The sequence below is a fragment of the Oncorhynchus clarkii genome, chromosome 8 (genome assembly GCF_045791955.1).
Source record: "Oncorhynchus clarkii lewisi isolate Uvic-CL-2024 chromosome 8, UVic_Ocla_1.0, whole genome shotgun sequence".
Taxonomy (NCBI): Eukaryota; Metazoa; Chordata; class Actinopteri; order Salmoniformes; family Salmonidae; genus Oncorhynchus; species Oncorhynchus clarkii.
The window spans coordinates 9,201,719-9,217,789 of record NC_092154.1 but is presented as its reverse complement, the minus strand read 5'-3'; the positions used below and the strand labels follow the sequence as shown (position 1 = coordinate 9,217,789).

General features: G+C 44.4%; 1 protein-coding gene across 1 annotated transcript in view; it reads left to right on the top strand.

Moving 5' to 3' along the window:
* LOC139414910 (ryanodine receptor 3-like) overlaps window positions 1-16,071 on the top strand; it is a 233,143-nt gene that overhangs the window by 51,385 nt on the left and 165,687 nt on the right. Inside the window, exons 3-6 of the mRNA XM_071162527.1 lie at window positions 856-960; window positions 2,558-2,578; window positions 14,447-14,521; window positions 15,052-15,130. Coding sequence (XP_071018628.1) covers window positions 856-960; window positions 2,558-2,578; window positions 14,447-14,521; window positions 15,052-15,130 — 280 coding nt within the window. The remainder of the gene's footprint in view (window positions 1-855; window positions 961-2,557; window positions 2,579-14,446; window positions 14,522-15,051; window positions 15,131-16,071) is intronic.

Genomic DNA, 16,071 nt, shown 5'->3' with positions numbered 1-16,071 from the left:
CCATTTTAAGCCTCTTGTAATTGAGACCTAATGCAAGTCATCAGATCTCTCGTCTAATAGAGTGTTTACTGCTATTTATATTTATCTTTGCTAAGATTGGAATTTTTCCTCCCTCCCGTTTGCCCCCATCCCATCTCCCTCACATCTCTCCCTCTCTCCCGTCTCCCGTCTCCCCACTCCTTCACTCCTCTCTGCCTCCCTCCCATCTCCCTCCCACCTCCCTCCCATCTCCCTCCCGCCTCCCTCCCATATCCCTCCCTCCCTCCCATCTCCCTCCCTCCCATCTGCCTCCCTCCCTCCCTCCCATCTGCCTCCCTCCCTCCCTCCCTTCTCCCTCTCTCCCATCTCCCACCTCCCTCCCTCCCTCTCGCCTGCCTCCTTCCCTCCCGTCTCCCTCCCTCCCTCCCACCTCCCTACCTCTCATCTCCCTCCAATCTCCCTCCCACCTCCCTTCCTACCATCTCCCTCCCCCCATTTCCCTCCCTCCCATCTCCCTCCCTCCTTCCCATCTCCCTCCATCCCATCTCCCTCCACCTCCCTCCATCCCACCTCCCTCCCTCCCATCTCCCTCCCTCCCACCTCCCTCCTTCCCATCTCCCTCCCTCCATCTCCCTCACTCCCATCTCCCTCACTCCCATCTCCCTCCCTCCCATCTCCCTCCCTCCTTCTCATCTCCCTCCCATCTCCCTTCTTCCCTCCCTCCTTCTCATCTCCCTCCCATCTCCCTCCCTCCTTCTCATCTCCCTCTCTCCCGTCTCCCTCCCTCCCATCTCCCTCCCATCTCCCTCCCTCCCACCCTCCCACCTCCCTCCCTCCTTCTCATCTCCCTCCTCCCTCCCTCTGTCCTTCCTGCAGTATGTTCCTCCTGACCTGTGTATCTGCTGTTTCATCCTGGAGCAGTCCCTGTCTGTCCGGGCCCTGCAGGAGATGTTGGCTCACACGGTGCCTAACAACGAAGGGGTGAGTATTGCTGCATTACCTGTGTACATAATCACTGTATAGCCTACCCATTATATTTACATTACCTGTACTCATTATCCCTGTATAATCAGTACACATCAGACCTTGGTCGAAGAAATAAGTGAACTACGTTTAGGATTTGTAAAGTATTTGAAAGTATATGACACAGTGGTCTTTATAAACATGTAATTTCACAATACAGTGTAAATGGTTTCAATACAAAGGAAATGATCGAAAAACAAACAAATCCTGTTGCTGACTCAGGGATTCTGGTTAAAGACGATATGCCAATGAGATTCACTGTAGAAGAAATGTATTTAATAAGAGATCAAGAACAGAGGATGATCATCACACGTCTGTTTTCTCCTTGTTTGACTTCAAGATAAGACGTGAAGATACATCTTCTACGGTAGTGTCCTCTCTAGCTGGGTGATTTTACATAACCGTTCTCTCCCCCTAGACACCGTGTCATAATGAAGGCCAAGTGCCCACTCCGTGTTAGTCCCAGATACAGAGAAATAGCCTGATTGCCTTGCTTTAAGTGCATCCAGAAAGAGTTTTCTCCCCTCTTCTCTGCTCTGCCTACTTGATTTACAATGCCCCGATCAAAGGGAATGGTACCCTCCCTCCCTCTATCCAACCCTCCCTCTATCCAACTCTCCCTCTATCCCTCCCTCCCTTTATCTCCCCTCCCTCTATCCATCCCTCCCTCTATCCAAATCTCCCTCCCTCGATCCCTCCCTCCCTCTATCCAACCATCCCTGCCTCTATCCAACCCTCCCTCTATCCCTCCCTCTATCCAACTCTCCATCTCTCTTTCCCTCTCTCTCTCTCTCTTGCTCTCTCTCTCGCGCTCTCTCTCGCTTTTGCTCTCTCTTTCTCTCTCGCTCAGCTCAGCTCAGCTCAGCTACATGCCACTGGCATGCTTATTTCTTAGTTGGTGTGTGTAATCATAAATAAGGAGATGGACACTTAGATACTTATGAGTGCCCCAGTGTGTCCCCCACTGCAATGAAACACTTCATTAGCTGCAACTTTTTGAAGGTATTCCAAGTTATGTTCTTTTATCAGACACATTCTCTCCAACAGAACAGATTCAGGTTTCATTTGATTGATTAGGCTAGTGTGTTGAGAGATATTGAATTGATAATTGAACACATTAGAATTGAATTGCTTTTAGTTAGCTTAGCTAGTTTTATTTAGCTTAGCTCTCCTCACTGCTTCTGGGGTGCCAGACGATCAGATCAGTGTCAAGTTTGTATCCATTTTACTGCGATGAAGTAACTGTTTCAATTGAGGTGATAAGATGAGAACCAGCTGATCGCTTGGCAACTCAGGATCAGAGATGAGAACGTCAGCCTGGCCCTGGACTAAAAAAGCAGTTGCTATGGAGATCAAGGCTTTAATCCGGGTCCGGGAAACGGGCCCTTAACGTTCACACACAACATTTTATTTGTTATATTGTTGTTAATTCACCCCATATGAAAATGAAATGGAGACTCATTCTTAGTCTTTAGATTTCTTTTTGACATTATTGACTGCCATAACTCCATGTAATATTGTTTTCTTCATCTGTATCTTTGTTGAACGCTGCTAGAAAGCGGACCATGAACAGTGGGTATGTTCATTTGTTACTTTCTTTAGTTGGCATGAAGGCTCACCTCTACTGACCCCTAACTATCAGCGAAAGAATGATCTCACTTTCGTCACTTTCACTTCAAAGTGTTGCCTATTTTGAGATTGTTATTGTGCATAGTCACTATAGTCATTCACAATAGATTATACCCCTCCCTTCAATAGGTTGGTTGATAAATCAAACATAAATGCAATATTTGGAAGGCTAGATGTGTGTAAATATCTTGTGAAAGATTTATATATATATTTATTTATATGTGTATATATATTTATTTATATATATTTGTTTATATTCATATATATAAAAATATTTTATGTTTTTATATATATGTATATTTATTTATACATATTTATTTATATTTATTAGATATTTATATCTAATTATCGGTGATAGAAATTGAGTGAATCCTGGTATTAGCATAAATTATCAGACATTCTTACCCTCTTTAAATATGTACTTACCAGAAAGTCACACTGACATTTAGGAAATACATTTTTATTTCTCATATTTCAGATTCTGATCATTTTATTCCATTCAGCTTTTGATGCGTAGATTTGCCTTAACGCCTTAATGACCTTAAGGAACTCGTCACTGACACAGACTTTAAACTATCCCCTGTAACATCACTGATGTATGGCAATCTTGAAATAGACATCCCATTGGTTCCTACCTTCACCTTGTGCACATGATTCACGTGATTTCAAGCCTTTGCTTGGCGCCCCCAAGACCACACTTTGTGCATGTGTGTAAACATGTTCAAGTGAAAGTGCTAACTAGTTTTCTAATCTGCTTCAGCCAGTATTTTAGCTAACCCACTTACTGCTTAGTGATAGGGAAAAATCCCCTTCAATAAAAATCTACACCTTTAAAAAAAAAAACTAGACAGAGAGTAGTTGTATGTTTTTATGTAAGCTGTCATGGACAGACGTACGTAACATAACTGTATAGCTGACGCAGTTATATAAGATTTTACTTCTGGGTTTCTGAAATGATGTGTTATGGAAAATACAAACTTTGTGTTAATCCTTTACTTTCAGAAAAAAAAAATGTTTCTTTAGCCGTACTATCAAGACTTTAGGGAATCAACAAGAAACCTAGTTGGTGGGACACTGCTCACCTACTGTAGATGTAGTGTTTTTTTGAGTTTGTGGTTTTCCTTCCTCTGTTTTGTAGCTAACAGTCTCATTTCAAGACTAACAGAAATAAAAGAGGAAATGTTCTGGAATTGGCTTTGATTCCAGAAGCTTCTTCACACAATGATTCCAGAAGCTTCTTCACACAATGATTCCAGAAGCTTCTTCACACAATGATTCCAGAAGCTTCTTCACACAATGATTCTGGAAGCTTCACACAATGATTCCGGAAGCTTCACACAATGCTGTAGAACCAAGCTGGAATAGTTTAGGAATTTGTGAACCAACACAGGGATTATCCATCTATTCTACAGTGTAAATCTTCATATTGCTCTTAGTAGAATACTGGATACATTGATATAAACGACACCAACATAAACTATGTTCATTGAATTGTATTCCAAACAATGGAATACAATCTCCCCATCCATTACTGTGATAATTTGAACAGTAATGTTTGGCAATAAACAGTGCCCTGCAAAAGTATTCAGACCTCTTGGATATCTTCACATTTTAAAATGGATTGAATTGTAATTTTTTTGTCAATAATCTACACAAAATACTCTGTAATGTCAAAGTTTATATCTAAAATATAGTCGTTGCATAAGTATTCAGCTCTGAGTCAATACATATTAGAAACACCTTCGGCATCGATTACAGCTGTGAGTCTTTCTGGGTAAGTCTCTAAGAGTGATTACAGCTGTGAGTCTTTCTGGGTAAGTCTCTAAGAGTGATTACAGCTGTGAGTCTTTCTGGGTAAGTCTCTAAGAGTGATTACAGCTGTGAGTCTTTCTGGGTAAGTCTCTAAGAGTGATTACAGCTGTGAGTCTTTCTGGGTAAGTCTCTAAGAGTGATTACAGCTGTGAGTCTTTCTGGGTAAGTCTCTAAGAGTGATTACAGCTGTGAGTCTTTCTGGGTAAGTCTCTAAGAGTGATTACAGCTGTGAGTCTTTCTGGGTAAGTCTCTAAGAGTGATTACAGCTGTGAGTCTTTCTGGGTAAGTCTCTAAGAGTGATTACAGCTGTGAGTCTTTCTAGGTAAGTCTCTAAGAGTGATTACAGCTGTGAGTCTTTCTGGGTAAGTCTCTAAGAGTGATTACAGCTGTGAGTCTTTCTGGGTAAGTCTCTAAGAGTGATTACAGCTGTGAGTCTTTCTGGGTAAGTCTCTAAGTGTGATTACAGCTGTGAGTCTTTCTGGGTAAGTCTCTAAGAGTGATTACAGCTGTGAGTCTTTCTGGGTAAGTCTCTAAGAGTGATTACAGCTGTGAGTCTTTCTGGGCAAGTCTCTAAGAGTGATTACAGCTGTGAGTCTTTCTGGCTAAGTCTCTAAGAGTGATTACAGCTGTGAGTCTTCATGGCTAAGACTCTAAGAGTGATTACAGCTGTGAGTCTTTCTGGGTAAGTCTCTAAGAGTGATTACAGCTGTGAGTCTTTCTGGGTAAGTCTCTAAGAGTGATTACAGCTGTGAGTCTTTCTGGGTAAGTCTCTAAGAGTGATTACAGCTGTGAGTCTTTCTGGGCAAGTCTCTAAGAGTGATTACAGCTGTGAGTCTTTCTGGCTAAGTCTCTAAGAGTGATTACAGCTGTGAGTCTTCATGGCTAAGACTCTAAGAGTGATTACAGCTGTGAGTCTTTCTGGGTAAGTCTCTAAGAGTGATTACAGCTGTGAGTCTTTCTGGGTAAGTCTCTAAGAGTGATTACAGCTGTGAGTCTTCATGGCTAAGTCTCTAAGAGTGATTACAGCTGTGAGTCTTTCTGGGTAAGTCTATAAGAGTGATTACAGCTGTGAGTCTTTCTGGGTAAGACTCTAAGAGTGATTAAGTAAATCCAGTGTAGATTTGGGCGGCAGGTAGCCTAGTGGTTAAAGCGTTGGACTAGTAACCGAAAGGTTGCAAGGTTGGATCCCCGAGCTGACAAGTTCAAATCTGTTGTTCTGCTCCTGAACAAGGCAGTTAACCCACTGTTCCTAGGCTGTCATTGTAAATAAGAATTAACTGTCTTGCCTAGTTAAATAAATAAATACAAAATAAATAAAGATTTGGTCTTGTGTTGTAGGTTATTGTCCTGCTGAAAGGGGAATTCCTCTCCCAGTGTCTGGTGGAAAGCAGACTGACCAGAATTAGCCTGTGCTTCGTTCTGTCCCATTTCTTTTTATCCTGACAATCCCCAGTCTTTTGCTGATGTCGAGCATAACCACCCATATCGTGACGCAGTGATTTACCATGCTTAAATATAAGGAGGTAGTTACTCAGTGATGTGTTCGATTTGCCCCAAACATAAGGCTTTGCATTCAGGCCAAAAAGTGTATTTATTTGCTGTGTTCTTTTGCAGTATTACTTTAATGCCTTGTTGCATATAAGATGCATGTTTTAGGAACATTTGTATTCTTCTCTGTCATTTAGGTCGTTATTGTGGAGTAGCTACAATGTTGTTGATCCAGCCTCAGTTTTCTCCCATCGCAGCCATTAAACTCTGTAGCTTATTTAAAATCACCAATGACCTCATGGTGAACTCCCTGAACAGTTTCCTTCCAGTCCCGCAGTTCATTTCAGAAGGACGACTGTATCTTTGTTGTGTCTGGGGGGGTTTAATACATCACCCACAGCATCGTTATTAACTTGACCATGCTTAAAGATATATTCAATGTCTGATATGTTGTTACCCATCTACCAATCACTGCCCTTCATTGTGAGGCTTTCGAAAAGCTCCCTGGTCTTTGTAGTTTAATCTGTGCTTTAAATGCAATACTTCACTCTTCAATACTTCACTCAGGTAGTCATTCAAAAATCATGTCAACGCCTATTAATTAATTTGGGCTAATTTAGGCTAATTTAGGCTAATTTAGGTTAATTTAGGCTTGCCTAAACAAATGGTCTGAACACTTATGCAATGACTATATTTTAGTTCTGAATTTTTTATTTATCTTAAAAATGTAAAAAAATGTTTCGTCCACTTTGATGTTACAGAGTATTTTGTGTTGATTGTTAACAAAAATGACAAATAAATCAATTTTAATTCCACTTTGTAACACAAAAAAAATGTGAAGAAAGCCAAGGGGTATGAATAAGGCACTGTATATGGACGCTGGCAACCATATTTCAGCCAGTAGCAAATTAATCTGGCATGAACCTTCCTCTCTTCTCTTCTCCTTGAAAAGTCATTACCAGACCAACTTCCTGTGGTCTGACTGGTCATTCTCTATGAGATGATTTGATTAGAACCAGATATGAAGTGAACATTAAAAGTGAATTACTTACAGTAATCACAGACCAGCCATTGTTGTGCAACGCTGGCAGCCTGTGAGAAGCTTGGCAAGCAGCCAGCACTTCATTCTTGTAAAACCAAGCTGGCAGGAGAAAGCTCAGTGAGAGAAGAGAGACCCCTTTCCCTTCGCGCACGCACACACACACACACACACATGGACATGCTCACACACAATCTCTCACACTCTCTTATACACGCACAATCCCCCTCCCACACACACCACCGCCATACTCCCTGCAGAAGCTCAGACAGGATGATATTAGAGTGGGAGGGGCGTTGCCAGTTGCTGTGCCGCACAGCCAAAGGTCACAGTTCACAGTGATGATGTGTCAGCATGGCAGGAGGCCTGAAATACAGCCCCCCCCCTTCCCCTCTCTCTCTTTCTCTCTCTATCTCTGTCTCTCTCTCTCTCTTTCTCTGGGGGGCTGGAGGACTGGGGATTTGGAGTCGGGGGGGCTAAGAGGTGGAGAGGACTGGGGGTCTGTAGGACTGGGGGTTTGGAGTCTGGGGGGCTGAGAGGCTGAGGGGACTGGAGGACTGGGGGTTTGGAGTCTGGGGGACTGAGGGGACTGGGGGGTTTGGAGTCTGGGGGACTGAGAGGTAGATAGGACTGTAGGATTGGGGGTCTGTAGAACAGGGTTTGGAGTCTGGGGGACTGAGAGACTGAGGGGACTGAAGGACTGGGGATTTGGAGTCTGGGGGACTGAGAGGTAGATAGGACTATAGGATTGGGGGTTTGGAGTCTGGGAGGCTGAGGGGGGAGAGGACTGGAGGACTGGGAGGTTGGAGACTGTGGAGCTGAGGGGTGGAGAAGACTTGGGGTTTGGAATCTGAGGCACTGAGGGTCGAATAATCAAACCTTCTCGTAGTGTTGCTTTCCCCTCTCCATTCAGGGCAGATCAGTGTAGATGAACGAAAGGGGGGTACAGAGTCAATGTGGAGGCTATATACAGGGGGTACCGGTACAGAGTCAATATGCGGGGGCACCGGGTAGTCGAGGTAATTGAGGTAATATGTACATGTATGTAAAGTTAAAGTTACTGTGCATAGATTATTAGAAAAGAGGGGTCTGGGTAGCCCTTTGATTAGATGTTCAGGAGTCTTGTGTCATGGGAGAAGAAGCTGTTTAGAGCCTCTTGGACCTAGACTTGGCGCTCCGGTACCGCTTGCCGTGCGGTAGCAGAGAGAACAGTCTATGACCCGGGTGGCTGGAGTCTTTGATAGTTTTTATGGTCTTCCTCTGACACCGCCTGATATAGAGGTCCTGGATGGCAGGAAGCTTGTCTCCAGTTATGTACTTGGCCGTATGTACTTATGTACTAGTTATAGTTATAGTTATGTACTTGCGGTCGAAGGCCGAGCAGATGCCATACCAGGCAGTGATGCAACCAGGATGCTCTCGATGTTGCAGCTGTAGAACCTTTTGAGGATCTGAGGACCCATGCCAAATCTTTTCAGTCTCCTGAGGGGGAATAGGTTTTGTCGTGCCCTCTTCACAACTGTCTTAGTGTGTTTGGACCATGTTAGTTTGTTGGTGATGTGGACACCAAGGAATTCGAAGCTCTCAACCTGTTCCACTACAGCCCCATCGATATACTGTAGACAGTAGTGTATATAATGTAGACTATAGTGTATATACTGTAGACTGTAGTGTATATACTGTAGACTGTAGTGTATATACTGTAGACTGTAGTGTATAGACTGTAGACAGTAGAGTATATAATGTAGACTGTAGTGTATATTCTATAGACTAGTGTATAGACTGTAGACTGTAGTGTATAGACTTTAGACTGTAGTGAATAGACTGTAGACTGTAGTGTATATTCTGTAGACTGTAGTGTATAGACTTTAGAATGTAGTGTATAGACTGTAGACTGTAGTGTATAGACTTTAGAATGTAGTGTATAGACTGTAGACTGTAGTGTATATTCTGTAGACTGTAGTGTATAGACTGTAGACTGTAGTGTATAGACTTTAGACTGGTTGTTGACTGGATTTATATATTTCTTACACTCCCCTACGTGTGTATTTGGGCAGTGAAGCTAAAACTTTTAGTTTGTCTCTATACTGCAACATTTAGAATTTGATATAAAACTATTTACAGTATATGAGGCGACAGTACATAATGTCACTTGTTATTTGAGGGTATATGCATACATACAGTATCTATGTCAACATTAACTAATGAAAGCACGTTATGTATCTAGTGCCCCCATTTGAAATTGTCAAAAGTATTTAGGCAAATTCACTTATAGAGTGTTTAGTCAATTTAGTCAAAAGTATTGTATTTGCACGCAATGACTACATCACATCAAATTTATATATATAGCCCTTCGTACATCAGCTGATGTCTCAAAGTGCTGTACATAAACCCAGCCTAAAACCCCAAACAGCAAGCAATGCAGGTGTAGAAGCACGGTGGCTAGGAAAAACTCCCTAGAAAGGCCAAAACCTAGGAAGAAACCTAGAGAGGAACCAGGCTATGTGGGGTGGCCAGTCTTCTTCTGGCTGTGCCGGGTGGAGATTATAACAGAACATGGCCAAGATGTTCAAATGTTCATAAATGACCAGCATGGTCCAATAATAATAAGGCAGAACAGTTGAAACTGGAGCAGCAGCACGGCCAGGTGGACTGGGGACAGCAAGGAGTCATCATGTCAGGTAGTCCTGAGGCATGGTCCTAGGGCTCAGGTCATCCGAGAGAGAGAAAGAAAGAAAGAATTAGAGAGAGCACACTTAAATTCACACAGGACACCGAATAGCACAGGAGAAGTACTCCAGATATAACAAACTGACCCTAGCCCCCCGACACATAAACTACTGCAGCATAAATACTGGAGGCTGAGACAGACTACATCAGAGACTACATGAGACTACATCAAGCTTGTGACTACAAACTTGTTGGATGCATTTGCTGTTTGTTTTGGTTGTGTTTCAGATTATTTTGTGCCCAATAGAAATTAATGGTAAATAATGTATTGTGTCATTTTGTAGTCACTTTTATTGTAAATGAGAATATAATATGCTTCTAAACACTACTAAATTAATGTGAATGCTACCATGATTATGGATTATCTTGAATGAATCGTGAATAACCCTGAGTAAGTAAGTTACAGAGGCATAAATATCAGACCACCCCCCCCCCCCCCAAAAAAAAATACACTACAACCTTCTAACGAGGGGACTAGAAACATGAAGTGCCCTTATTTTCAAAACGGTGACATTTTGTACTGTATAAATATATATATATATATATATATATATATATATATATATATATATATATATATATATATCAACTTTTAATTTGGCTCTATATTCCAGCATGTTGTACTGTATAAATATATAAACTTTGGCTCTATATTCCAGCATTTTGTACTGTATAAATATATAAACTTTGGCTCTATATTCCAGCATTTTGTATTCCAGCATTTTGTATAAAATGTTTTATTTATATATATATATATATATATATATATATATATATATATTTTTTTTTTTTAAAAGCTAAAACTTTTAATTTGGCTCTATACTCCAGCATGTTTTATATATATATATATATATATATAAAACATGTGTCACACCCTGACCATAGTTTACTTTGTATATTTCTATGTTTTGGTTGGTCAGGGTGTGATCTGAGTGGGCATTCTATGTTACATGTCTAGTTTGTCCAGTTCTATGTTCGGCCTGATATGGTTCTCAATCAGAGGCAGGTGTTCGTCATTGTCTCTGATTGGGAACCATATTTAGGTAGCCTGGGTTTCACTGTGTGTTTGTGGGTGATTGTTCCTGTCTATGTGTTTTCACCAGATAGGGCTGTTTAGGTTTTCGTTACGGTCTTTATTTTGTAGTGTTTGTATTGATTCGTGTTTTACGTTTGTTTATTAAAACATGGATCGCAATCTACACGCTGCATTTTGGTCCGATCCTTGTTCTACCTCTTCATCAGAGGAGGAGATAGAAGAAAGCCGTTACAGAATCACCCACCACCAACGGACCAAGCAGCGTGTCAACAGGCAGGAGCAGCAGTGGGAGAGGCTGCATTACTTGGAGAAATGGACTTGGGAGGACGATTTGGACGGTAAAGGACCCTGGGCACAGCCTGGAGAATATCGCCGCCCCAAAGAGGAACTGGAGGCGGCGAAAGCAGAGAGGCGCTGGTATGAGGAGGCGACGCGGATGGAAGCCTGAGAGGCAGCCCCAAAAATGTATTGGGGGGGGCTAACAGGGAGTATGGCTACGCCAGGTAGGAGACCTGGGCAGACTCCCTGTGCTTACCGGGGGGCTAGAGAGACCAGACAGGCACCGTGTTATGCAGTGGTGCGCACGGTGTCTCCAGTGCGGGTGCATAGCCCGGTGCGGTATATTCCAGCTCCGCGTGTCGGCCGGGCTAGATTGAGCGTCGAGCCTAATGCCATGAAGCCGGCTCTACGCAGCTGGTCCCCAGTGCGTCTCCTTGGGCCGGCTTACATGGCACCAGCCTTGCGCTCGGTGTCTCCGGTTCGCCTGCATAGCCCAGTGCGGGCTATTCCACCTCGCCGCACTGGCAGGGCAACCGTGAGCATTCAACCAGGTAAGGTTGGGCAGGCTCGGTGCTCAAGAGCTCCAGTGCACCTCCATGGTCCGGTCTTTCCAGTACCACCTCCACAACCCAGCCCTCCGGTAGCAGCTCCCCGCACCAGGCTTCCTGTGCGTGTCCTTGGCCCAGTACCACCAGTGCCAGCACCACGCATCAGGCCTACAGTGCGCCTCGCCTGTCCAGCGCTGTCGGAGCCCTCCTCCTCTCCAGCGCTGTCGGAGTCTCCCGCCTGTTCAGAACTGCCAGTCTGCATAGAGCTGCCAGTCTGCATAGAGCTGCCAGTCTGCATAGAGCTGCCAGTCTGCATAGAGCTGCCAGTCTGCATAGAGCTGCCAGTCTGCAAGGAGCTGCCAGTCTGCAAGGAGCCGCCAGAGCTGCCTGTCTGCAGGATGCCGCCAAAGCTGCCAGTTTGCAAGGAGCCGCCAGAGCTGCCAGTCTGCAAGGAGCCGCCAGAGCTGCCAGTCTGCAAGGAGCCGCCAGAGCTGCCAGTCTGCATGGAGCCGCCAGAGCTGCCAGTCTGCATGGAGCAGCCAGGGCCGCCAGTCAGCATGGAGCAGCCAGGGCCGCCAGTCAGCATGGAGCAGCCAGGGCCGCCAGTCAGCATGGAGCAGCCAGGGCCGCCAGTCAGCATGGAGCAGCCAGGGCCGCCAGTCAGCATGGAGCAGCCAGGGCCGCCAGTCAGCATGGAGCAGCCAGAGCAGCCAGTCAGCATGGAGCAGCCAGTCAGCATGGAGCAGCCAGAGCAGCCAGTCAGCATGGAGCAGCCAGAGCTGCCAGTCAGCATGGAGCAGCCAGTCAGCATGGAGCAGCCAGAGCTGCCAGTCAGCATGGAGCAGCCAGTCAGCATGGAGCAGCCAGAGCTGCCAGTCGACCGGACTCTTCCAGATCTGCCAGTCGACCAGACTCTTCCAGATCTGCCAGTCGACCAGACTCTTTCAGATCTGCCAGTCGACCAGACTCTTCCAGATCTGCCAGTCGACCAGACTCTTCCGGATCTGCCAGTCAACCAGACTCTTCTGGATCTGCCAGTCAACCAGACTCTTCCTGGATCTGCCAGTCAACCAGACTCTTCCGGATCTGCCAGTCAACCAGACTCTTCCGGATCTGCCAGTCAACCAGACTCTTCCGGATCTGCCAGTCAACCAGACTCTTCCGGATCTGCCAGTCAACCAGACTCTTCCGGATCTGCCAGTCAACCAGACTCTTCCAGATCTGCCAGTCAACCAGACTCTTCCAGATCTGCCAGTCAGCCAGACTCTTCCAGATCTGCCAGTCAGCCAGACTCTTCCAGATCTGCCAGTCAGCCAGACTCTTCCAGATCCGCCAGTCAACCAGACTCTTCCAGATCCGCCAGTCAACCAGACTCTTCCAGATCCGCCAGTCAGCCAGGATCTGCCAGAACCGCCAGCCAGCCAGGATCTGCCGGATCCAACTACCTGCCTGAGCTTCCTCTCAGTGCTGAGCTTCCTCTCAGTGCTGAGCTACCCATCAGTCCCGAGCTACCTCTGTCCCGAGCTGACCCTCTGTCCCGAGCTGTCATTAAGGAGGGTCACCTATCTAGGGACGCTAAGGAGGTGGACCAAGACTATTATGGAGTGGGGTCCACGTCCAGCGCCAGAGCCGCCACCGCGGACAGATGCCCACCCAGACCCTCCCCTATAGGTTCAGGTTTTGCGGCCGGAGTCCGCACCTTGGGGGGGGGGGGGGTACTGTCACACCCTGACCATAGTTTACTTTGTATATTTCTATGTTTTGGTTGGTCAGGGTGTGATCTGAGTGGGCATTCTATGTTACATGTCTAGTTTGTCCAGTTCTATGTTCGGCCTGATATGGTTCTCAATCAGAGGCAGGTGTTCGTCATTGTCTCTGATTGGGAACCATATTTAGGTAGCCTGGGTTTCACTGTTTGTTTGTGGGTGATTGTTCCTGTCTATGTGTTTTCACCAGATAGGGCTGTTTAGGTTTTCGTTACGTTCATTACGTTCTTTATTTTGTAGTGTTTGTATTGATTCGTGTTTTACGTTTGTTTATTAAAACATGGATCGCAATCTACACGCTGCATTTTGGTCCGATCCTTGTTCTACCTCTTCATCAGAGGAGGAGATAGAAGAAAGCCGTTACAACATGCTGGAGTATAGAGCCAAATTAAAAGTTTTAGCTTCACTGTCTAAATAAACACGTTTGTAGAGTGTGTCTAGAGGGAACTCATGTTATCCACCACCAATGTGTAGCAATGTCTATCTTATCTAGTTTTCTTTCTTTATCCAAATAATGATCTGTAACTCCTTTAAAGGGAATACAGATAGCAACACTGTAGACGGTGTTGTGGGTTATTGGGTTAAAGTGTGCTAATGTTATGTCACCCTGTTCTTTTCTTCATGCGTCTAGAGGTTGTTAAGGAGGGTGAGTAAATTTGTTTTAAATCTGTCTTCTCTAACGGGGTTCACAACATTTCCTTGTCCACGGTACTGTAATGTTTCTCTTTCGTCACCCGAACCTGTCTAACACACGTAGTGATGCAGCACGACCTGGGTGGGACGAGTTCCTTTTGGTTCCGTTTTGTTCCTGTCTGTCCGTCTGTTTGTTCCTGGAGGTACTAGCCAAGGATGTTCGTTATCTATCCTCAATATTTTAAAGTGACGTCCTTCCCTTGTTTTCTTTCCTTCATCTCTACTGATTAGAAACAACTAGACGGATGAAAGCACCATTTCAATCTTCCTTGTAGAGTTTGACCATTTTGCTTTCCTGTCTGCTCAGATCCGTGTAGATGAAGGAAAGGAGACAAGGGGAGGATTCTACATGACCGTATTGAGATGCAGCCATCAGACTTTAACCTGCTGTGTATGTTGCCTCTCCTCCTCTCCTCCTTCCTAGGCGGCCCAGGGGGGTGGACACCGGACCCTGCTCTATGGTCACGCCATCCTCCTACGTCACTCCTTCAGTGGAATGGTGAGAATGGGGGAAATCTGCCACCCTGTCCCTCATAACCACAGTGGTTGTGTTCCAAATGGAACCCTTTTCCCCTTTATACTGCACTACCCCATAGGGCTCTGATAAATAATACAATTTAAAAAAGCAGTGTACTTTATAGGGAATAGTGGTGCCCATTTGGGACACACTTAGTATCACCCACACAAACATTATACTGCAGTTGCTCAAATGGCCAAAGTATCTCCGATGAGTGGGTAGCCAGATCTGTGAAAGATTTCCCAGTACGAGAGCTGTATTACTAGTGGATATCACTCCTACGTGTTGAATGAAAAGGTCACCAGTCCCTCACTGCTACTGTTACTATATTACCTAAAACATTATACTGCAGTCGCTACACAGAGAACAGTGCCGATGGCTTGAGTTTTAAACTGTACATTAAACTGTATATTCCACATGTGTAAACGCAAAACAAACAAATATATATTTTTTATATTTTTTAAAATCTTTTCTATCTTCTTGCTATTTCATATTGTGTGGCTTCTCAACAGTACCTGACCTGCTTGAAGACGTCGAGATCTTTGACAGACAAACTGTCGTTTGACGTGGGATTACAAGAACATTCAATAGGTAACACTTCCTATTGCACACAGCCTTGCTCCCTGTGACTACAATTAGAGGTAGAGTGGTGAAAGGAAGAGGGTGCCGATCATGTCTGCTGTGGAGCCATGCCTTGTACTGGTAACTAGGCGACATTTAGGGAATTGTCCCTAGCCACCGTGCTTCTACATCTGCGTTGCTTGCTGTTTGGGGTTTTAGGCTGGGTTTGTGACATCGGCTGATGTAAGAAGGGCTATATAAATACATTTGATTGATTGATTGATTGATTTGAACTACAAAATGAAGCAGAGCCATTTATCACACCGGATGTGATACTTTAACTGTGACTATACTAGACATGCAGACTGGCTTCCATATTAATAGCTGACCTTGCTATGTGTATGTGTTGTAGCCCCCAGAATAGAGGCACTATATCAACCTGAAGACGTTACCACCAGGGAAAATGGCTGCCTTGAGGCTGTACTGCCCTGCTTTGAAACTGCTTTGATATTTGAAGACTTCAAAATAAACTGATTAACAATCACACAGCACATAATGAACTGATTAACAATCACACAGCACATAATGAACTGATTAACAATCACACAGCACATAATACACTGATTAACAATCACACGGCACATAATGAACTGATTAACAATCACACAGCACATAATGAACTGATTAACAATCACACAGCACATAATGACTTGATTAACAATCACACAGCACATAATGAACTGATTAACAATCACACAGCACATAATGAACTGATTAACAATCACATCACACAGCACATAATGAACTGATTAACAATCACATCACACAGCACATAATGAACTGATTAACAATCACACAGCACATAATTAACTGATTAACAATCACACAGCACATGATGAACTGATTGACAATCACACAGCACATAATGAACTGATTAACAATCACACAGCACATAATGAACTGATTAACTG